This window comes from Pyrus communis, chromosome 14, assembly GCF_041283825.1.
Source record: "Pyrus communis isolate YQ-2024b chromosome 14, ASM4128382v1, whole genome shotgun sequence".
Lineage (NCBI taxonomy): Eukaryota > Viridiplantae > Streptophyta > Magnoliopsida > Rosales > Rosaceae > Pyrus > Pyrus communis.
The window spans coordinates 23,510,723-23,535,160 of NC_142578.1; the positions used below are offsets into that span (position 1 = coordinate 23,510,723).

Genomic DNA, 24,438 nt, shown 5'->3' on the forward strand with positions numbered 1-24,438 from the left:
ATAGTTTTTCACGAGGGTATATCCAGCAGTTGAGGCAGAGGAAGAAGATGAACAGTAAAATCCTTAGATGAAACTTTTTTTTTCTTTCGTTCTGCGAAGAGAAATGAGAAATGGTTAGATTTTAGAAAGTCGTGCTAATAACGTGTTATAAATAGGTAAAAATTCGAGAGATAACTTTTACTAGTAACAGAAACGAAGTAAGGGTAAAATATCACACTGTAACTATAATTCAAGGGGAAGACAAATAAAAGATGAAGGAATAAATACTGATGTTAATGATTTGTCCTTTCTGTTTTTTGTGTGTTTTGATAGCAATCGAAGTGCTCTATTTATAGAGCAACTGTATACGAACATATTCTTACATTTTGAAATTTACAGCACATGACTTTGAACATACGATCACCTTTATTTCCAAAGTCTACATCAATTTGTGTGGGTATTGAAAAAACTATGTGGGCATTCATTAAGCTGCCAACGATTTCAACATTGCCAATGTTTTCAACAAATATTCATTAATTTGGAAGAAATCGTACAAAACAGAGGATAACCGCCCCATTCTCCAGCCCTAGCTAAAATTGACTATTAATTTCTTTCTAAAATTGACTATTTAAGAGCCTTGGGCAAGACCGATACAAATAGTATTGTGAGGACAAGCTGATAGAATAGTATTGGAAGGATGAGGTATATGTGCTTTGTGCCCTTGCAGATTTGGGTGGTTTCTGAGGAGCTTTTAATTGGGTTCTTTTGATTTAGTCGTCTTGCTTTACTATTCTTCTTAAGTTGTTTGCATTGGGTTGAGTTATATGCTTAATGTCATGTGTTTATGAGCAAATTATAATCTCGTAATGTTATGTGATAGATCCCACGTGCATTGGGTAGTTTATATAATGTCTCAATAAAGCATGGAAGCGGAAGGTGGGGAAGAAATGGAAGTGGACGAAGTAGATGAAGAAATGGAAGTGGAGCAAATGGTGGAAGAACAAATTGAAGAAGAAGAAGAAGAAATGGAAGTGGAGCAAATGTGGAGAGATGCTCATAATGATAACAATGCGAATGGAGGATAATGAGTCACAAATAATTCTAGTGAGGTAGTGATGAATTTCTGATGATGTTCTTGCAATGTTAGGTTTTGTGGTTGCGTTCGAGAAAGGAAAAAAGAAAGAAGAAAATATTAATTGTAATGATGAATTTCTGGCTAATATAAGGTTTTATGGTTGTGTTTGAAACTTGGAATTTGAAATTTCATTTGATTGCTTAGTTACAACGATTACATTATTATTCTGTGTATTTGAGTTCATGATTGTGCTTGCTAACACTTCAAAATTATTGTTAATGGATCTCCTTTGATTCAAAACGTTTATGTTTCTTTTGCATTATTTCATTTTATGTTATAAGATTCAACTAATAAATCCTAAGAAATCTACGAAATAAATCCATACAAATACATAGAAATCTATAATAAAAATCTATATAAATCTGTCAAAATCCATAAAGAATTAAGAATTTTTTAAAATCTTTTAAAATCTGTTATAAAAAAAGTTTATTAAAATCATGTGAAATCCAAATCGACTGCACCCCAAACTTTTCTTTCTAAAATCTCCCAAACTTTTCTTCTTTTAAATTTATTGGGCAAGGCGTATTTTCTCTCTCATTCAGGTCGGCGACACTGCGACAAACCTGAAAAAAAAACCTCTTGCCTTCTTACTGTCCAAACCCCCACCTTTTCCTCCGGAGAAGAACCTCCAAAAACCTAGAAATTCAAATTCAACGGCTCAAATTCCATGTTTTCTTGACAGGCACTCGAAAATCACAGAGAATGGGTCGCCCCGAGCCTTGTGTGTTGTTCGCCCAGACCTTCGTCCACCCCCATCTCGATGAATACGTCGACGAGGTTCCTCTCTCTCTTCCGCAATTTCTGAATTTTCAATTGTCTGCCATTCGGTTAATTTAGTCCCTGTTCTGCAATTAGCTTACGAATTTTGATTTGTTAGTTACTCTTACTTTCTATGAAATCTGTATTGCCAATGCATTACTGCACCGTGTGTATAAAGTACTAATTTTTTTTTGAATTTATGCTTGCTTTTTCTTTCCATTATTTAAATGTTACTCATTCAAAGCGAATTGTGGGTTTTAGGTATTGTTTGCTGAGCCCATTGTCATCACTGCCTGCGAGTTCCTTGAACAGAACGTGTCTTTTGCATCTCAGTCAGTAACACTTCTCGGGTAAGCGGCTTTACTGATTTTGGAGTTGTTTCAGCCTTTACCTTTGTTTGTGTATTTCAGAATATTGTGATTCGATCTTTTAGATTAAGCCTGAACATGAACATGCTGGTCATGATATTCAGCATTCACTTAAGCTTGTTACAAATATTGTAGCTTAGATCCGGCCTGAAATGCTTTCACATCTGACAAAGAATTTTTTTTTTCTTTTCCTATCTTACAAATACCATATCTTCAGCTGCAGAGGTTTGGGAGCTATCATTCTCTGGGAATTCTTTTTATTTTGTGAGATGTGAAAACATATAGGTTTTCTATGTCTTTGGGAATTCTGTTTATCTTGATGTATCTCCCCTCGGTATGAGTTGTTGCTGCAGGTTACATGTTTAGTGTTCTTCTAAAGTGGACTCCTTGTTCACTAATTTTGTACCGCTCCACATGTTCTTTTAATGAATATTTCTATTTCTTATTAGAAAAGAAAAGAAAAACATTAGTCCAGTTGCTATTGCAAAGTTTAGTAACTTAGTTAAATCTTTTTCTCTCCCTTAAAAAATTCAGTGTCAGAAATTTAGTGAGACTTTTATCTGGTAACCAAGGATAAGGGATAAAACGTCAATTCTTTAGTGAAGGGTAATCCGTTTCAAGATCTAAGGAAAAAGAGGTTTAGGTGTTGAAGTTTTGATTAAGAGGGATGCACATTTATTGTGGAGAAGCAATTAGCATGTTGGCATCTGAAGTAGGTATTGCCATGGTGCTAGCAGGTGGGGTTCCCTTTGTGTTTATCATTTCACTGTGGTGTTCAGAGGCTCTTGTAGAACCTTTGAAGAAACATTTCACAGGGAATTAATTCTTTTACTCAAAATCTTTGCCTTGGGATAGGATTAAATTTCTGAAGATAAATAGGGTGGGGATAGGTGGCTTATACTCACAATTTTTCACTCATCCTCTTACCTATTGGGTTGGAACTTTAACCTCTGAAGGAGCCTAAATGTGATTGAAATTAATGAAGGCTTTCTTCCCCATTATCAATTTATCAAAGTTCATTGATTGAAAATGTTTACTTTTATTAGGCCAGGTTGATGGGAGGGCTTTCAATTAGAATTTTCTAAGACGTACAAATCTTGTTTTAATTGGTTGATTAATAAATTGTGTTTACCTATTCTCAAAACCCAACCCGACCCAACCCAAATGATTTGGAATGCTAGGATATGTAGTGAGGTACAAGTGCTTGTTTGGAGAATTACTCATGGGACAGTCAACATGTGCAACGATGTTGACTGTAGGGGGTCTGATATATCTCTTTCACTTTCAAGGTCTATTATGTGCAAACTTGAAGCAGAGGATACTGGTCATTATTGTGGAGAAGCATTGTTACTTTGGAAAACTTTTGGGGGAAGTGTTGTGTATTGGCATTTTTTTTCATTTGTTTGGCTTGGAATGACAATAAGTTCTAGGATTCATACAGCCGAGCCCACTTAGTGGGAAAGGGCTTTGTTGTTGTTTTGCTTGGAATGACAGGAAGTTTTGAAAAAAAGATGGAGGAGGTGTCAGAATTTGGGGATAGATCATAGAGTCAGGTTTTGGGCTTCCTTGTAGGTTTTAGCTGCAGAGATTTTAGAGATATCCCTTTCTTTGTTCTTCTGCATGCCTTATGAGGAGCTACAGTTACTTGATTAAGGAATGTGAGAGGGATTTGCAAATAACTACTCGGAGTCACTAGCAAATCCCTCGTACATGCTTTTGTCATGATTATGTAGTGCATCTCTAGTCCCCTTTGTAGTCTATTTCTTCCTCACTTAGCCTCAAGCCATTGGAACTTGGAAGCCGCTCACCCATACTTAGCCTTTATTTGTTCTCTTTAAAATATTGTTCTCTTTCTGAATTTTAAAAATAAGGGTTTCCATTCTTATACCAAAAATCAATGAAATTCTGGGCTTTTTTCCCCTGAAATTTGGTTTTCTTGTTATGCTAGATTATGCTTGATAGATATTGCATATGTTCTGAAGTGGTATTGTTGTTTACAGGGCTACTTCACCTCCTTCATTTGCTTTGGAGGTCTTTGTTCAGTGTGAGGGGGAGACAAGGTTCAGGCGCCTCTGTCTGCCTTTCCTATATTCTCCTTCTTCTTCAAATGTGCTAGAAGTAGAGGTAATTATCATATTGACACATGATAATGTTACATCCTGTATTCTGCAAAGTTCTACTCTTTTTTTATTTATTATCTTTTGATGGTTGACTGTCAATGTTGAGCTGATGAGTATGTTCCTGTTTATAGATATATTTTTTTAGCTTTTTAAAATGTGCCAATTCCCTCCGTAAGTAATGATTTTAGGTCATCTTAAACTTCTTATGTAATTACTTCTTTATGGAGGAAATAAATTTCTAGCCTAACATTATACTAAAAAATCATAATTTAATAGGTCGACAAATGCACTTAGAGAAAAAAGAGTTGGGAACATTTTGGTTTCAGTTTGTTTTGTTTCTGTTCCCTTCTCCTTGTCTTAGCTATAGGTGAACCTAGTTGTTATTATTGATGAACTGTCTCCTCTCTCTCACACACGCAACATTCATGGGTACATCGTTGTTTTTCTTTATTGACTATTCTCACAGGAGTCATTGCTTATCTGCAGGCTGTTGTAACTAATCATCTCGTTGTAAGGGGCAGCTACCGCAGTCTTAGTTTAGTCATATATGGAAACACGGCAGAAGATCTAGGGCAATTCAACATTGAATTTGATGATAGCTCCATAACTAATCTTGTTAGCTCTACTGAGGGAAAGCTTGAAGACCTCCCTCTTGCTTTACATTCAACTAATCTGAAAATTGAGGAATCCATATCAACTCTTAATACTCTATCTCTACCTGTTGCGGCATCAGATGTATCTGTTGAAGCTAAGCATTTGTTACAACTGATGTTGAAGGTCTGTGAGTTGCCCAATCTAGGTGATGCATTGCATAAAATTGTCGGCATTGTAGTATCAGCTGCCACTTCTTATGTCACCTCTTCTTGGGGAAGATCCAGTGAGTGTGAAGAGTTGCGCAATGTTCTTAGTGAGGCCAGAACAGAGCTTATGGAGCTCTATAAGGTCTTTAAAGGCGAATCAGGGAATGATTTAGCTGAATCACTTGAAGACAACGGGCTTTTTGAGTTTGAGGTTGAATTAGCAAATTCTAAACAGTTGGTGGATGTGTTAAGTCAGTACTTTCAGTTTAGTAGGGACTTCTTGAGTGTTGTACATCACCAACTTCCACAGGTGATTAAATTACAACTTCTTTCATTTCTGTACTCCATATTTTCAATATACAACAGATGAAAAGGCATGTGCTCTCTCTCTCTCTCTCTCTACACCTGTGTGCCCACATTGAATGTGATCGATTTTTTAAAGTTGTATATTTGTTTTCAGAATACAAATGTCATGCTGGGGTTGAGTGTGGCTTTTCTTTTGTGCTCTGGAAGAGAAAGCTGCTTTCATTTTGTTACTGGTGGGGGAATGGAGCAGCTTGTACATGCTTTTTGTTGTAGCAATCAGAAATCTGCTGCTACTACATTACTGCTACTAGGAGTTGTTGAGAAGGCTACTCAGCATTCTTTTGGCTGTGAAGGATTTTTAGGTTGGTGGCCACGTGAAGATGAAAAAATCCTATCTGGTGCCAGTGATGGTTATAGTAGATTGTTAAATCTGTTATTGCAAAAACAGCGTCATGATATTGCTTCTTGTGCAACTTACGTCCTTCATCGGTTAAGATTTTATGAGGTTGCTTCAACATTTGAGGTATACTTCCACTTTGGTGACCCTGTTTGTGGTTTTACTTGTGTTTGTGCGAACTATAATTTAAGTGGTTTCTTATGGTAATTCCATTCTTTTCAGTGTGCAGCTTTGTCGGTATTGGGTGGTCTATCTACTTTTGGTAGGGTCACAAGTGGTACTTTGGACATGCTTATCTGTGCAAAGTCACAACTTAAAAAGCTGTTGGTCAGTTGTCATTTTGTTGCTTTTGGTTTTAGCTATGTAAAACCTTTGAGTATATTTTTTCAACTTTTGATGTCCCAGAAACCTGCATTGCAGTTTTTTTGTTCATACTTATTGACAAGTATTTATGCAGAAATTGATAAATTCACGTGGTCCAATTGAAGATCCTTCTCCAGTTGCCCGAGCCACCAAATCCTTGATTCTTGGTCAGACAGAAGGTTTGTCGTCATATAAAGCATCCAACAACTTAATTGCTTCTTCAAATTGTTGTTTCTCAAATTGGGATATCGACATGCATTTGCTGGCTCTTCTCAAGGTAAATTTCCCTATTTGCTCTTTCAGCTACTTCCTCAAAAACTGAGATATGGTTAATTATATGGTTTATTTGTATAGTCTCTATGTTGTACGGCCTGTTACCTTTTGTCATTGATTTTAAAGGAGTGAAAGTCTAGGCTTGGGACCAACTTTGCTAGATTTGAAAACTATACGCCTCAGAGCATTGGCAGACCAAATAGAGAGTAGAAGTAGCATTTGCAAGGAAACTAAGTATGTGCTAGGAGGGATGTGGTGGAGAAATATAGTTTTTGGATAGACCTGATTAACACAGGGGTAGAGTTTCAGTATTTTATTAGCTCAACTCTATATCCAAATTGTTGATGACAGTCTATCTAATCACTTCAAACTAAAATTGCTTATTGAACTGCATGATCAAATTAACTATAATACTGTTAACTTCATTATCCAGAATCAAGTTAAATTGAAATTTCTCTGATCTGCTCACTCCCTTAATCAGATGAAGTTTGGAAATCAAGTCCATAAATTGTTTTCCAACTTTTGTATCATTTTCCAGTGCGTTCTCACTTTCTCTTTATTCCACAACACAGTTTAAATTTTGATATTTGTTCTTGTTTAGATTATGTATTGGAATTTATGTTGCAATTTGTGACTGATATTTTAACTTTTTTCTTTTTTGCTCAATGTTTATACAAGACAACCATATTAATTTTTTACTAAGCAATGTTTAAAATACATTGGTAGCAGGACAAGGGATTTCTACCTCTATCAGTTGCAATATTGACGTCATCCATATTGCGTTTAGAAGTTGGACGTGTGATGGACATATTTGTGGATGTTGTGTCATCAGTTGAGGCCATAATTCTTTCCTTTCTTTTTTGCCGCTCAGGTCTCTCTAATGCTGTCCTATTTTCAAGCCTCCTATCCGTCAAATCCAGATCATGTTAATGATAATTATGACATTGCATGTTTTCTTACTCAGGCTTAATTTTTCTTCTGCACCACCCTGAACTTTCTGCAACAATAATACATGCCCTAAGGGGTGCTGATGACGTGAATAAGGATGCGTGTCTTCCTCTTCGATTTGCATCTGTTTCATTATCCAAAGGATTCTTTTGTGCTCCACAGGATGTTGGAATTATTGTTGGGGTCCATTTGAGGGTGGTTAGTCCTTTGGCTCCTTTTGGTTTCAAAATATTACTGACTTTCAGCTAAGATTAGCAACTTTCTAATGCTTTGGTGCAGGTTACTGCTGTAGACCGTTTGCTCACTGCAGCACCAAACTCTGAAGAATTTTTATGGGTGTTGTGGGAACTATGTGCTCTTGCAAGGTGGAATGGAATTCATCTTGTTGATTGTGGGTTGTTTATACATGGTCTTTAACCACTTTTCTGTTATGATTTGCAGGTCTGACTGTGGACGCCAAGCATTAGTGGCTCTGGGATATTTTCCGGAGGTACTGATGAATATGCGATCTGAAACCATATAGTAATAACTAACGCAAAAGTCTTCTTCCAGCCAATTTAAACTAGCAACCCTATCATCTATGTGGAACTTATCTTGGTTTTTGGAAATATTTCTTATATATTACTGATCTACTATTGGTAACTCATTTTCTTATATTGAATTCTAAAGTTTTCATCTATATCACATATTATAACTTTGAAGTTTTGTTTTATTTTATTTGACTGGTACAAAGTGTTTGAACTTAGGTATAAGATACAAGCCAAAGAGGGTTTACCAACTAACTTAAGCAGTATTATGCAACTTTATTCTGGTATACAATTCTGATCACAAATGTGGATGTGTATGGTGCCTTTACAAATATCAAAATCTAACAAGGTAGTATCTGTGGTGTCTGAACAATAGTTCTGTTTGTTGTTCTTGGTAATCCTATTGTTAGATTATTCTTTATAGATACATATTTCAGTTTATTGACAAATGAATGCATATCCATTTTGTAGGCTGTTAAAATTTTGATTGAAGCTTTACATTCTGCCAAGGAACCAGAGCCAGTTGCTAAAAATAGTGGTTCTGCACTTGACCTTCATCTAAAGACTAAATCCGAAAGTTTGACAATATTGTACTTTTAGTTATTCATTTACACAGTTGATGTTCTGGATATTCAGGAGCCCCGCCGTTAAATATTGCCATATTTCACTCAGCTGCTGAGATTTTTGAAGTTATTGTTTCTGATTCCACTGCATCTTCTCTTGGATCATGGATTGGACATGTTATGGAGCTCCATAGGGCGTTACATTCCTCTTCTCCTGGGTCAAATAGAAAAGATGCCCCCACACGGCTGTTGGAATGGATAGATGCTGGTGTTGTATATCATAAAAATGGGACAACAGGTCTTATACAGTACGCTGCTGTGTTGGCTTCTGGAGCAGATGCCCACTTGACTTCAAACATCCCACTGGTTTCAGATTTGGCTGATGTAGAAAATGCTGTTGGAGATACCTCTGGTGGTTCTGATGTTAATGTTATGGAAAATCTTGGAAAGTTTATATCTGACAAGACTTTTGATGGTGTTAATCTTCGTGACTCTTCCGTAGCACAGTTGACAACAGCATTTCGCATTTTAGCGTTCATTTCAGAGAACTCAGTATGTGATTTTCTACTTTTGTATTTACCATTATGGTGAATTTTTTGTGTTGCTCATGTTGCTCATGTTGATGTAGACTGTTGCTGCTACTCTGTACGATGAAGGTGTTGTACCAATAATATATGCAGTTGTGGTCAATTGTAGGGGTATGCTTGAGAGGTCCTCGAACAGTTATGGTATGTTGATCGGAATACTTGATTTGTATGTATAACCACTAAAATTGTTCCCCTAAAAAGTTTGCAACCAAACTTGTCCCATCAAAATCACTATAGACTTGGGGGGAAGAGGTGATTTCATGTCCACTTCAACTTTTCAGTGTTAAGAGTTATCTGTATATTTCTATGTCCTTGCTCTGTTTATTATGTTCTGTGCTGTCTTCAATTTGGCTGCCCAACTTTTCCTCCTCTTGCTTATAACTTTGTTGCAGTTACAGATTCCTTTCATTTCTTTTAGAACCTTCTTCTCAAATCCGACACTTCCTATTATACAATATTCTGATATTTTAATGGGTCCATTTTGTTGGACTTTTTGAAAAATTTGCTCTTATTTTGCCACCTTGAACAGATTACCTTGTTGATGAGGAGTGCAATACTACATCAGATTTATTGTCAGAACGTAATCGTGAGCAGAGTTTAGTTGATCTTCTGATTCCTACAATTGTGTTGTTGATCAATTTGTTGCAGAAATTGCAGGTTTGCTACATTTTGTTTCTAGCTTCTTTATGATTGATTTCTATATGGGAACTTTTGTTTGATTGAGAGAAGCAGCAGTTCATATTGAAGCAAAGTTGTGTCTGTAAAATGGTTATTATCTAATCTGGATGCTTACATGATTCATGTTAGAGAATTTGAAATGTTGGTAATCTCATTGGGTAGAACAACCTTTTATCTAGGGCGTAGTGTAGATGTGTTGACGTTAGCAGCTACGGTTTTGGTCATGTTATATCATATTTTTGATTGGCTAGATTCTAACTAAATTTTGAGAAAGGATACTCGGACTAGGGTTCTTAGATGTGTATTGTGTAGACATTTGAAGCTGTAGTTTTGGTCATGTTATATCATAGGATTGATTGGCTACGAATCTAACTAAATGGAATTTTCATTTCATTTTACCCCATGACTTGTAGACAAGAGGGAAAACGTTTCCTTCTATGTAGGGCAGAGAATAGCTGTGTTTGGATAGAGTAATTTGTCCATGAATATATCTCATTTTTGAGAAAGGAAGCTTTCACTACCTCACACTATTAACAAACTGTTAAATAGAAATTTCATTACATCCTACTGATCTGTAAAGAGAAAATGTTTGATGTTCCATCCTTCTGTTTTAAGATTTGGGGATTGCATGAACTTGCTGCCACCTTTTAATTTTGAGTTTGTTTGGGACTTAACCACTGTATGCTCTCACCAGTTGTCTGTTAAAATGTGGTCTTTGGACTGCTATCTGTAGGAAGTACAAGAGCAGCACAGAAATACCAAGTTATTGAATGCCCTTCTACGATTGCACCGAGAAGTAAGGTAACTGAGTCATCCTCATTTTCCTCTTCCCTAGGTATTTTAGTTTTATTCATATAATTTGACTGAACTTATTCAATTGCAGTCCAAAATTAGCCGCATGTGCAGCGGACTTATCCTCTCCTTATCCTGATTCTGCGCTTGGTTTTGGAGCTATCTGTCACCTTCTTGCGTCGGCACTTGCTTGTTGGCCAGTCTATGGCTGGACTCCTGGTCTTTTCCACTCCCTCCTTGCAAATGTTCAAGTTCCTTCCTTGCTGGCCTTGGGTCCAAAGGAAACATGTAGTTTGCTTTGTCTTCTGGTATGCATTTCTTCTCTTGTGGGAATATCATGTTCTTTGTAATCGATTTACTGAAAAATTTAAGATATGTTTCATATGGAGCTTGACTTAGAGCTGTCTAAGCCTTTCCTAGTCTCAGGATCATTTAAAACAGCAGTGGTTTAGCATGCCTAGTCCATTGTAGTGTTCAATGTGCTCTTTAATAACCCTCATGTATCTGTAATTAGTGGTGCTTCCTCCATTCTTGGTTTCTGTTTATTGTGCACTTGATGCACCAAAGAGCATCATGTTATGCTGATTATTCACTTTGTAAATTTCGCAGTCATTCTATTCTTAGCCGGTAACTTGAACTGTACTCAATTCGTTGGGTTTAAGTCTAAATTGTTATTTGGATATAATCAACGATTATTGACACATCTAGTTTTCTTTTCTGATAAATTTTTGTTTATTGAGTTGGTAAACCTGGCATACTTTGCCTAAAACCATCAGATATGTTATAATTTCCACCTTAATGGACTGCCAAATGATGTGTGACACGTGTTTTTAACATGTTTCCTCTTGTGTTTTCTTCCTTTCTGGGAATGCAAGAATGCTTTATTGCCTGATGAAGGGGTCTGGCTCTGGAAAAATGGGATGCCCTTGTTGAGTGCCCTTAGAAATTTGTCTGTTGGGACTGTTTTGGGTCCTCAGAAGGAGAGACAGGTCAATTGGTATTTGCATCATGAGCATCTGGAGAAGCTGCTCAGCCAATTGACGCCACATCTTGACAAAGTTGCCCAGATTATCCAACATTATGCTATTTCCGTATGTGATTTCTTTCAGTGAAGTTGCCTGTTATTTTACTTTTTGTTTTCTTTTTCATACCTCTGAGAGAAAAGAGTAGGCAGTGGACCCATTCTTAATGGATACTTGCCGCTTTTGTCATCTTGCACGACTAATGAGATCACTTTAAACAGGCACTGGTGGTCATTCAAGACATGCTTCGAGTCTTTATTATTCGTATTGCTTGCCAAAGAGCAGAAAGTTTTCCCGTACTTTTACGACCCATATTCTCATGCATTCGTGATCATGCTTATGACTCGCCTTCGCCATCAGATATGGATGCTTATAAGGCAAGTTTCTTGCCACTGATAAAAGTTTAATAGTTTGTGTATTGTTGTATGTTTAAGTGTCCCCTCTTCTCTCTCTCTCTCACCAGGTTTACAGATATCTTGATTTCATTGCTAGCTTATTGGAGCATCCACGTGCCGAGGTTTGCATTTTAATTTTTGATTTATTTTGTTACCTTCCTTTTATCTATAAAAAAATCATTGGACTTTTACCTCTGCTTTTCCTTTCGCAGGGACTATTATTAAAGGAGGGTGCATTTCAGTTGCTACCTAGAGTGTTGAATAGGTGTTTAATTGCCATTGAGACAGGTGGAATACAGAATCTCGATGTTAGAAGTTCAGCTGCATTTGGATTCGGTTTGCTCAGTTGGTGCCTCCCTGTATTCAAGTCCTTCTCATTGATTTTTAATTCCCAGGCATCCCTGCACCATGCGGGGAAAAATGATTCGTAAGTAGATAAGATACATATTTATATTACCATTATTTCTTTTCTTTTTAATTGGATGATACAATTTGACCTTGTGTATGCTAAACTACTTCTGGTTTAATAGGAATGAATTTGAAAAGTTGACTACTGATGATTGCAAAATCTTTTTAAAGTATCTCCTCAGGTTTTGTCAGGTAACTCCCTTCTTCCTCTGTACCTGAAGTGGGATTAGTGTATGTTGGTCAATGTGATGTTCCTACAGGAGCTAGTTTTTGTTTTCTACTGGGTCTGAAAGAGTAAATAAGAATTGCGCTGGAACACAAAATAAGCAAATGCTCGGCATTGTGAAGATATTTGGGAAAATTGAGTATTGGAGATAATAATTTTCTGGGGCTTATGATGATTTTGAGCTGTTATGGAATTATTAATATGACAAGTGACTAAATCAACTTCACATAGTAAAATATTCACTCAGATAAGATAACTAATATCTAGACGAGGAAAGAGTTCTTAGTTTTATCTTTCTCTTATAAGAAAGTAACTGGGGAGAGATAGAGAAGCATAAAGCATGATAGACAAGGGGTCCATCAGAATCAGACAACTAAAGATGTAGCCGTAATATCCAAAACCTGTGCCAAATGGAAGAAACCAGTAAAAGATTTGGAACTTCTTATTTGATCCGTTGATGCTCCTTGCTTTCCAGGTTCTACCAGTTGGAAAAGAATTACTTGCCTGTCTTATTGCTTTTAAAGAACTGGGTGCTTGTAGTGAAGGTAAAAAAGCTTTAGCAGCCACTTTGTATCCTGCTCTCTCTGTTGAGGATCATGAATGGAGAAAGAGTCCCCCATTGTTATGTTGCTGTAAAAACTTGTTAAGATCAGTTGACTCGAAAGAAGGGTTGTCAAGTTATGGAATTGAGACTGTCAATGCATTGTCTCTGGGATCTTTCCGCTTCTGCCTTGATGGGGAAAGGTGATTACTCTTGCCTTATTGGCTATTTTACGAAATCACATTTTGTGTAGGCTTGTTAATTGTTGTATGTTTTGAGTTGTTTAACACTGTCAATTTGTTTGCCTAAAAACCATCAAGGTTTCACAGTATTGTGTTGTTGAACCATATTCTTTCTCCTTCTACTTGTTTTGTTTCACATACTTGGCAAACTTCAGAGCTATAAAAGATGACACTCCCTTAAAGTTAGTGTTTTTTTCATTTGTAGGGATTTTGTTGCTCACTGAGGCCAAGATGGTGCCATATATTTTATTTTGCCAATGGGCCTTTTGTTGTACAACGAGGCACATTGGCTAGAATTAGGAAGTACTGGGGCTATCCTCAAACAGATTTTGAAATGCTTGCAAGTCAATTTTGAGGATAGTGATTTTGGCATTGGTTGCCAAATTTGCATTTATTTTAGGTTTCACTAAAATATTATTTCTTAAGTAAACTTAGCTTTTTATTTAGAACCATTATATTAGAATTCTATTTGATCACCTGAAGTAACTTTGCTTTACAATTGTATGACCTTACTTGAACAAGGTTTGTGCTACCGGCTGTACCTTTCTGTCCTTGAGTTCTGATGTATTTTGGGGTGTCTCTATGCACATGTGCTATATTTATTGGTTTTGATTTCTTCTGTTCGGTATCTGCATTCTTTAAGCTTTTGAATGGTTTTTTTAATATCCACGTCACTGGTTAGACTTATGGCTTACTTCTTCGTTAGATTGAATCCAGACATGGTTGTTGCGGTAAAATTCCTGTTCGGAGTTTCTGATGATGATATAGCTGAAGCAGATGGTGTGCCTGATGGAAACTTGAGCTATATTTATGAATTGACCTCTCTATTGAAGACCATGGAGGCTGACCATATTGCTGACTCTGATACTCAAACCCCCTTGTATGAGGTATAACTGGTTTTGATTTATTCTTTCATAGAATTCTTTGTAATCTCCAATTGTTTTTGCATAGTATTAATATCTGACATCGTCTTCATCCATACACAGGTTCTAGAATCTGCGAAATCATTAACATTGCTGTTGCAGAAACCTAGTTCGTTGTTAAAGGTGGATGATGTCTTTTCTGCTGATTCCATTCCTCTGCCGCCAAATATTCTAGTTTCTTCAAATATCCATATAATGCCAGATGGTGGTGCTGAAATGGCTGACGATTATCTTTACCAAGGATCACTTGGAGACAAGTTTCAGTGGGATTGTCCCGATAAATCATCAGAATCAAATCTTAAGAGGAAACAGCCGCCATCACTTGATGGCCCAAATAGGCGTGCGAGAGGAGAAAACTCCACGGCTGAGACCACAAATCAAAATGTGTTTTCACGAGGACTGGGTTCAACTATTGCGTCATCGGGTCCTACTCGTAGGGATACCTTTCGGCAGCGCAAACCAAATACCAGCCGGCCTCCTTCCATGCATGTTGATGACTATGTTGCAAGAGAAAGGAATGATGGCGTTTCTAATTCTAATGTAATAGCAGTCCAGCGGGTGGGATCTACTAGTGGGAGACCTCCGTCAATTCATGTCGATGAATTTATGGCCAGGCAAAGGGAACGTCAAAATCTAGTGTCACCGGTAGTTGCAGATGCGGCTGTACCAATGAAGAGTTCAACTCCTGTGAATGACACAGCTACGGAGAAGTTCAACAAACCTAAACAATTGAAAGCGGATCTCGATGATGATCTTCAGGGCATTGACATAGTATTTGACGGTGAGGAGTCTGAACCTGATGACCAATTGCTCTTTCCTCAGCCGGATGATAACCTGCAACAGCCTGCTCCTGTCATTCTTGAGCAAAATTCTCCCCACTCTATTGTTGAAGAGACAGAGAGTGATTTGGTGACTCCAGTAGCATCTAATATGGATGAGAACACACAAAGTGAATTTTCTTCTAGGATGTCAGTTTCGCGTCCTGAAATTCCATTGACCCGTGAACCAAGTATTTCTTCAGATAAAAAGTACTTTGAGCATTCTGATGACTCGATGAATGCTACATTACACAAGGCCTCTAGTAGTTTTGACTCTGCAACAGCAGCAAACAATCTTAGATTCCCTGTCTTTGCTTATAATAACTCTTCAGCATCTTCCATACAGATACCAGTGGGTTCTAGGATGACTCCACAGAATTTCTTTCCGAAGAATAGTCCACAGCGTGCTGGCAATGCTAGCAACGTGCCTCCAGGATTTTATGACCAGAGATTTGTTCCAAATCAACCTCCTCTACCTCCCATGCCACCTCCCTCAACTCCCATGCCACTTCCCTCAACAGCTGTGATATCGCAGACTTCTGATTCTGTTCCAAGTCAATCATCCCCTTTTATGAACTCTATGACTGATGTACAGCAGCCACTTCCAACACCCTTTCAGGTAAGTTCTATAGACATTTTTCTTCACCTGTCTCCTGTAGCTGTCTCTTGCTGGTTTATCTGCATTTATGTAACCCTTTGCTGTGCTTCATTGCAGATTCGTTCAGATTATCTTTCTGCATTCAATAATGGTTCCACATCTTCAAGAAATTCCATCTCTTCTCCTAGTGGAGCTGTCAGACCACCTCCACCACTTCCTCCTACACCACCTCCTTTTTCATCTAGTCCGTATAATTTAACACCCAATAGAACTATTACCCAGTCTTCAATGTATAATCAGACTAGTGCGGGAACAACTGAACTTCCTCAGAGTTCTACCACACCTTCAGGGGCCAGAGTGAATACCTACTCGCCATCGCCACACATGGTTTTCCGACCTGGTTCTAATTCTATGGGTCTTTATGGAAGCATCCCAACTCAGCTGCAAGGCGACAATGCAACTGTATTGCAGAATCTCTCTATCGCTCAGTCTTCCGTTCAAGTAATTCATTCCCTTGGTCAGTTGCAGCCGTTGCAGCCACCACAGATTCCACGCCCTCCACAACCACCCCAACATCTTAGGCCACCTATGCAAGCTTCACAACAGTTGGAGCAAGGTGTATCTATGCAGAACCAAGTTCAAATGCATTCACTACAGATTCTGCAACAGCCACATGTTTCACCTATGCATGCCTACTATCAACCCCAACAGCAGGAGTTTGCTCATGCACAGCAGCAACAGCAAGTTGACCATTCGCAACAGCAAGCAATGCATCAATCAGGGGATGCTACGTTGCAACAAGAAGATCCAGCAATGTCATTACATGAATACTTCAAGTCTCCAGAAGCTATTCAGGTATTTGCTACTTCGGATCCTTGCAGAGAGAAAAGACCTTTTCATGAGTTTTGAATTTTCCTTCAGACCCTTTTGTGGCATCTTTCTGCAAAGAACTTCAGTTTTGGAGCTTCTTCAAATAGATCTTTTTAAATTGTTTTGGGTGCTTGGGTGGGTGTGGGGAGGGGATACTTTCTGCCTAAAGCTTTTAGATTTGTTTGACGGTGTGGCCTTTAGCTTTGGTCTCTTCTAATTATTCGTTTTCCTTCTATGGCAGTCTTTATTGAGTGACCGAGATAAACTTTGCCAGCTTTTGGAGCAGCATCCAAAGTTAATGCAGATGCTTCAGGTATTTTTTCTTATTGTCTTAGGCCTCCTCTATTAGCCTGCGAGTTCATGTTTCCACTTATCAATATTGGTTTTCTTAATCTGGAATAATGGGGAATCTGTATTGAGTCACCAAATGTGTAGGGTTTATACAATTGAGGCTAAAATGGCTATTAAAAAAAAAAAAAAGAAAAAAAAAAGCTATGCAACATTAGATACTTTGAAATAACTACTGTACGAATGTGTTTGAATGAACTGTATAGGAATTCTTGTAATCACGTGTTTTGAAAATTGTCTTCTAATTCAGTCTTTTGGTATGCACGGATAATTTGATTAAGGGCTTGTTTGGAAGTGCTTTCAAAATGGATGAAAATGCTTTTGGTGAAAATGTTTATGGTACCAATCCTTGGAAAAATGCTAGTGAATCTTTGGAAAAGCACTTAAAAGTGCTTTTGGAGCCCAAAAACATTTTTGCTAAAAGCGCTTTTAGTCATTTTAAAAGCATTTCCAAACGAACCTCGAGTAATCTAAAATACGTAACAAAATGTCCATGCTTGAATTCTCTCCTCCCATATAGGTCCTTAGTTAACATGCTCATGTTTTCCCCCTCATTTTTATCTTGTGTATTTTTGGTTTTTGTGATCCCAGTTATGGAGCTTCTTTCCTCTGGATTTGTTTGGAAATTTCTTTTTATGGCTTAAAAACGATGTCTTGTCCTTGTTTGCCCCGAACATATCTTTCTAAATTTTAATAACCGAGTCGAGACTCTTCCCTGTATGCGTTTTCGGTTTACTTTATTTGCTCTCTCCTTGTATGTTTCTACCTGGAGAATGTCATAGTTCTTGTTTGTTCTCTCTTCTCGGATACTATGCCTTTCTAACGCTCTAGATTTGTTTTATTTCATGTGAATTAACAGGAGAAGTTGGGCCAGATATAACGGAATGACCAAGAGTCAGGATAGTCTCTTCAAAGCATCTAGGAGTTATCAAGTGACAATCCAAGGCTTGCAACCCCAAAGCATCTAGGAGTTAACCTTTGATCAATCATATAATTTTGGTCCCCTGAAATTTTGTATTGATAATGTACTATAAAACTGTACATTATTATTTTCCCACCTTGATAATGTCATTCAACATTATAAGAAGAGGTGTAATATTAGTGTAATTCCTTAATGAAAATGTCGATATATCAACGAATGTTTTTACCCGTTGCCTTTCTAAGTCTCTGTTTCTTGGTTTTGAGAGATTCGCTTTAGGAGGGCCTGTTTGGTAGTCTATTAAAAAAAATTCATCATTTTTCAATACATTTCTTTAAGAACATTTATTGAAAACAATTTTCTTGAAGACTTCCAACATTGGTTTAGTATGAGATATAAAATTGTTTTAAATCTTAAAACTAAAACTGGACAAAGTGATCCAAAGTGAGGTGGTTGTAGGCTATTTTGTTAAGTTAGTCTTGAGTTCATTTTTTAAAAATAGTTTTACCATACAAGTTTTTAAGGCATAAAACATAAAAAGTATTTTTGAGTTTAAAAAGTTAAATTCAAGTAGAGTACTAAACAAACTCTAAAATTGTTGACAAGCTTGGTATGAGCTTTGCTCACCTGCGCATGAAGGGGCAAAAGAGAACGGTTGAGATTTATGAAAGAAAAAAAAACCAAATGCGGAGTAAATTTCCAAACTTGGTACTGGTTTCCTTCCCAAAAGACTTATTGAAAACTCACAAGCTTATGGATCCAAGAAGCCCATGATCCGAGAGATCCTCCCCAAAGTATATTTGTATATGTGTAACTCAGCACCGACCCAAGGGACATTCCCACTTTAAGAAATTATAGGTTCAAGAGATTCTCTCAACGGTTGATTTATTTTGATCTATTTGTATGACTAAATGAAAACGATTTAAATGATTTTTGTAGACATGATTTTCAAATGGAGATTAAGAGATTAAACGGTTTCGATTATAAAAGTTTGCGATAAAGATATTTTCTTTGTAAGTGAGAAAATAAGTTCATCCCCCAAGAGAGGAATGCAAGCATTATCCTTCCCGTAATTAATCATACTGGCAGAAAACTTGAGCGAGATGACAACAAATCTAAAAAATTTGTTTGAATGGGAAAATCATAAATGAAATAAAATGAAGACAAAACTACTTCAAAATATACCAATAAAGATGTGTATATTAAACTGATGAAAGAGTCACCCTTTAACGAGAAGGGGTTTTAGTTTCACTTGCATGGTTGCATGGATATGGATTGTGGAGAATACAAGCGATAATAAAGAAAGGAAAATCGAACTCAAAATTTCAAATGAAGATACAAAATAGAAGAAACGAACTCAAAACTCAGTGCAAAAATAGATATTTTTAACTAATTAAGTTGCAGATTAATTGAGAATTCTCAATTAGTAGTAAAATTGGAGTTATTAGTTAAAATTAAACATATAATATAGAAGGCTGTCTGGTCCTCAAGGGAACCATTACCCGTTTCGAGGGTTTTGCTTCCTTCATCTCCGTCACGACTCGTGAGTCACGAGTATGCATGATCATGGCACCAATAACCTCGTGCTATGTGTGGCAAAGACCAACACCCGTTATCAGCCTACGGTGATGTGACATGTGACACAGTTACAATCACTCATATCCCTAACTCCCTTTACGTCCCTAAGAGCAACTCCAGCAGGAGCTGGAGTCCGATGAACCAGCGATAGAAATGACCTAATAACCCTAGCAATCTGCTCTAGTCCATGTAGGCAATGAGGTTCGGGGGAGGCCCGAGTGAGAGGCCAGACTCGAATTGGTGGCTTGAGAGCCTAAGGCTATATGATGCAAGGCTGACGTCAGCCACATTATAAAATTAATGAAAAATGTAAAAAAATAATAAAAAAATTAAACAAAATGTAAACAATTAATAAAAAATCCGAATTTTTTTTTAAAAAATAATAAAAAAAAGATTTAATTTTTCTATAAATATCTTATCATTATCTTCCACCTTACACCATAATTTTATATTTTCTCAAATACTTTGGGTTGTAATTCCTTATTTAATGAAACGTGGTACAACGAGACCGATTAAAAATTATATCCGAAATTTGAAATAAAATTATTTTTTTATTATTTTATAAAATAAAAAATACTAATATTTTATTGCCTATTACCATAGCTATTCAGTTTAGGGGTGGAGATGTAAAAGACAGTTACTGTTCACTGGGGGGATTCAATAGTGAGTTGCCCTCGGGGCCTTTTCAACACTAGAGTTGCTCTAACGCCAACGAAACCTCATGTGCACGGGCGCATACCACAGTCAACATTTCTATATAACAAACTTCCCTTTTACTTTATACCGAGAGTAGTGTTAGGTAAACTAAATTTGTAAAATTTACAAACTAAATAGTGTTTCAGTAATAAGAAATAAACACGTTAATCAACTCTTAAGTAAAAATCCAATCATCAACTTTCATGTCATTTAATTTATAAAATTTTATTTACAAATTTAGTCTCTCTAGCATTACCCTTATACTAATTGCCTAAGAGTATTTAACTCAAAATTAATTGGAATTTGCTATTGACTATATATCTGGTTTATTGACGATGGTCGATCTTAATTTTATTAGAAGGGGATTCTATTCAAATCTCATAAATGATGTTACTGAAAAAAAAATCATTTGACAATTAATACACACCCTCATACATGGCGTGGCTTAAACCACATGACATAATTGCACAATACAAATTAGGCCTATTTTGATACTTTGATAGAACTAGAACATACTTCTGATCCAAAGTCAATTAGCAATCGTTTAAGACCATAATTATATGTTGAAATATCAGAATTTACATTATCAATGTGAGAAAATCTCTCAACACACTAGTGTGCAATATGCACGGGGTTGTGTACTCTACACAGCTGCTTTCTTAATTATATTATTACTATATCCCATATAAGCGTATAGACTGTACTATTTCATTTACATGCAACCCAACTGAGCCTTCTCTCTCTCTTTCTCTCTCTCTCTCCCTCTCTCTCTCTCCCCAACTCTGCAAGGAAGAGGGTGTGTCGGAAATTTTGATGAAGCCTATGAAGAATTGGGGTATTGGTGATGGAGAGAGCAAGATGGAAACTAAACGATGATCATCATCACATATCTCCCAATTGTCCCAGGTGTGGTTGTTCCAACACCAAATTTTGTTACCTCAACAACTATAGTTTAACTTAGCCAAGGTACTTTTGCAAGGGCTGTAGGAGGTACTGGACCAAAGGTGGATCCCTCAGGAACGTCCCTGTCGGAGGTGGCTGCCGCAAGAATAGAAGAGGATCCAAGTCTTTAAGGCTATCCACCATCACTACCACCACCACACAAGGTCACGCACAACACAACACTAATAAGAGTAGTGCCAATACTTATGAGGGTGCTCATAATTCCTATGGCACCAACGTGTTGGGTGATTCCACAAGTTCCTCGATGACTCAAGATGGGTCACATATTGATCTTGCACTTGTTTATGCAAATTTCTTGAACCAGAAGCCAGATAATTCAGATAGTACTACTAGATCTGATCGTCAACTACCAGAATTGCCAAGCGAATTCAACCCATCGACTGTAGATTTTTCAAGCATGGTGTTGAACATGAACAATGCAAGCTTAGATAACACTAGTACTCAGTTAATGGGTGATCATCATCATCAAAATGGTCTTGTTGGGTCACTTGGATGTCACACTACTCTATCTCAATATCACTTTTCTACTGAAAATTGTAGCATCAATGACCGCATGTACTTTGGTGGATTAGACCCATTAATTCATCATCCAGAGAAGCATCATCATCATCAAGATACAAGTGAAGTAGTACAATATGCAAGCGATTTCGGGTTGCCGCCATTGCCAGGCCAAGAGGCATTATGGTCTACTACTTCTCAAATGATGGATAGTGGTAGTCATACAATGTAGGCTCCTACATCGCTATTAGGACCAGAGCCTCATGATCCAAACTTGTTAATGGGTGGTTGGAGCCCGTTTGACTTGCCATGTAATGAAACTTTCTCCAGGACTACATGACGAGAGAAGAAATGTTGTTCATTGTGTTCATTTTGTTTTAAGGGTTATTAAACAAAAAGGTTCTTGAGATTTGCATGATTAATAAAAATGGTCCCTGAGATTGTCCACCATCCATGATTTTGGCCATTCCGTTAAAAACTCTTTGGGCAATTTTTAAAGCTTCGTAACTCAATCGTTTCTTAACCAAATTCAACTCATAATATATCAAAATGAAGATAAGAAAGTGTAGAACACGATTATAGCTATTTGGAAGCCCAATGATTGCTGTAGATGGCCAGAAAGTGCCTAAAAGGTGACTGGTCTGTGGGAAAACTGGAAAACTTGTCAGAAACTAGGTAAACTTTAAACGTTCATAACTTCTTCAATACTCAACGAAATTTAGTGATTCAAAAACTAAAATCATACTTCTCGATAAGAAAAAGAGAATGGTATCTTTTTATTTATTTACTGCTAACTCCCCGTGGTTTGGCCGGAAAACTGCTCGAAAATGGCTAACTCGAAAATGGTTAGCCACTTTCGAGCCTTTGTCCGACCAAACCATGGTGAGTTAACCTTCGAAAAAGGTACCATTCGTTTCGTCTCGTCAATAAGTATTATTTTTGTTTTTGAATCACTCGATTTGATTGAATATTGAAGAAGTTATGAACTTTTAAAATTTACCCAGTTTCCGGCGAGTTTTCCAGTTTTCCCAAGGACATTGGGCTTCCAAATGGTATAATATTATTCTACACTTTCCTATCTTCATTTTGATATATTATGGGTCGAATTTGGCTAAGATACGATTGAGTTACAAAGCTTTGAAAATTGCCCAAAATTGTTTTTAATAGAAGGACCAAAATTATGGATAGTGGACAATCTCAGGGACCAATTCTATTGATTTTCAATCATAGGGACCATTTCTATTGATCATGCAAATCTCAGGGACCATTATGTATAATAACCCTTGTTTTAATATACTATGGATATGATTAATTATGTATAGAATATATTAGAAATTAAGAATCACACCATGAATAATCTATAAATATAAATATGATCCTTTTACTTAATTTTTTGAATTATAAACTCTATTCACAATAATGTGGTAGTACTAATTATGTACGCGTTTCATTCAAGAAAAATAGATGATAAGAGGATTTTAATATTTCAAATGCCGAAATCAAATAACGACTATTACCGAAATCTAATAATGTGGTAGTACTAATTATATATTGTTCAAATGACGTACAACAGATTACCGAAATCTAAAAGAGCGATCATTCCACCGATTGAAATTTGTGTTTTCACCATTTCAGCCAATATCCCTTCATTTAAAACCCAACCAACAATTATCATTTCAATTTTAGTGAGTGAAGCACATATGTAATGCAGATTATTCAATTAAACTAACGAAAGGTATTTCTCGATCGATGTATCTTTATCAGTTCAAGAGTGGATTGTTTATAGCTATCTAGGTTCTTAGTTACTCTAGGATATCTTTTCCAAAATCATGCATTGCCCAAATGAAGCTCCTATATAGAAGTTTCTTCAATTTGTAAGTAAATACACGTTTCTATTATTAATTAAAAGCTCCCACAGAAGCTTCTGTGTTAGTTAAGCTTAGGGCTCATGTAAAAAATCTAGAAATTCATTCATGATCTATTCCATATATTAATTAGTCAGGCTACTGTTGTTTAATTTTTCTCCTACTCACTAAAGTTCTACTCATTGAATTTTCAACGAGGAAAATTATTTGTGTCAAAGCCCTACAATAATAGAAATTACTTGGTCAAGATGCATGCAGGACTGTAGGTTGATATATTCCAAATGGTGTCTGTGCTTCTTTTGATAGGAAAACAGTCAGTCTAGTGCCGTTTATAATTGTCCTTCGAATTAAAAAGATATGAAACTTTCAAATTTATTGAAAGCATGTACGGGTAGACATGAAACCCATGCAGCATACGCAAGTTTCAAAATAGAGGATTTCATGAAATTTAGTACGACACATGATCCCAGAAAATTCCCATGATCCAAGAAATTAACGATTCCACAACCATCTTACAGCCGACAAACATCTAGTATAAAGTGCCTGCAAAGTTTGATCAAATCATGATTAAAAGTACACGTTCAAATATGATTTTACTTCATTGACAATCTCAACAATATATAATAAAAAATGCTTATAATCGGATGGATGAGTCCCCTAGCCCCACCTTGATCTAAACTTGCCAACTCTCCGAACATTACTATTGTAAATGAGTCCACTAGCTCCACCTTGAGCAATTTTTCCAAATTGAGCACAAGAAACTCCAAATCCCAAACACCATGCTTCTTGTGGGTTTGTGGTTAAAAAATTCCACGCTGAATCCTGGATCAATCTTCCAAAATGATCACAATAAACCCTAAATTCCAAATACCACCTTTTGTGGCCAAACATGACGTTCATTTGGTTATGTATAATTTGAGTGGATTAGTAACA

At 36.8% G+C, this 24,438-nt stretch overlaps 1 protein-coding gene and 1 pseudogene across 1 annotated transcript; both read left to right on the forward strand.

The window, feature by feature from the left end:
* Nucleotides 1-1,573: 1,573 nt before the first annotated feature.
* Nucleotides 1,574-18,073, forward strand: LOC137712524 (protein virilizer homolog). Its single transcript, XM_068451600.2, has 28 exons — nt 1,574-1,891; nt 2,135-2,223; nt 4,242-4,365; nt 4,848-5,471; nt 5,622-5,990; nt 6,087-6,191; nt 6,322-6,504; nt 7,230-7,371; nt 7,465-7,646; nt 7,728-7,813; nt 7,890-7,938; nt 8,447-8,513; nt 8,612-9,090; nt 9,167-9,266; nt 9,655-9,782; nt 10,537-10,604; nt 10,687-10,903; nt 11,471-11,686; nt 11,839-11,994; nt 12,081-12,134; nt 12,225-12,439; nt 12,543-12,612; nt 13,122-13,390; nt 14,136-14,316; nt 14,416-15,789; nt 15,886-16,623; nt 16,880-16,951; nt 17,846-18,073. Exons 1-28 carry the CDS (start codon nt 1,817-1,819, stop codon nt 17,864-17,866), a joined length of 6,453 nt encoding a protein of 2,150 aa, XP_068307701.2. The 5' UTR covers nt 1,574-1,816; the 3' UTR covers nt 17,867-18,073.
* A 2,950-nt stretch (nt 18,074-21,023) lies between these two features.
* LOC137711968 (dof zinc finger protein DOF3.5-like) lies at nt 21,024-21,980 on the forward strand (annotated as a pseudogene).
* The last annotated feature ends 2,458 nt before the right edge of the window (nt 21,981-24,438 follow it).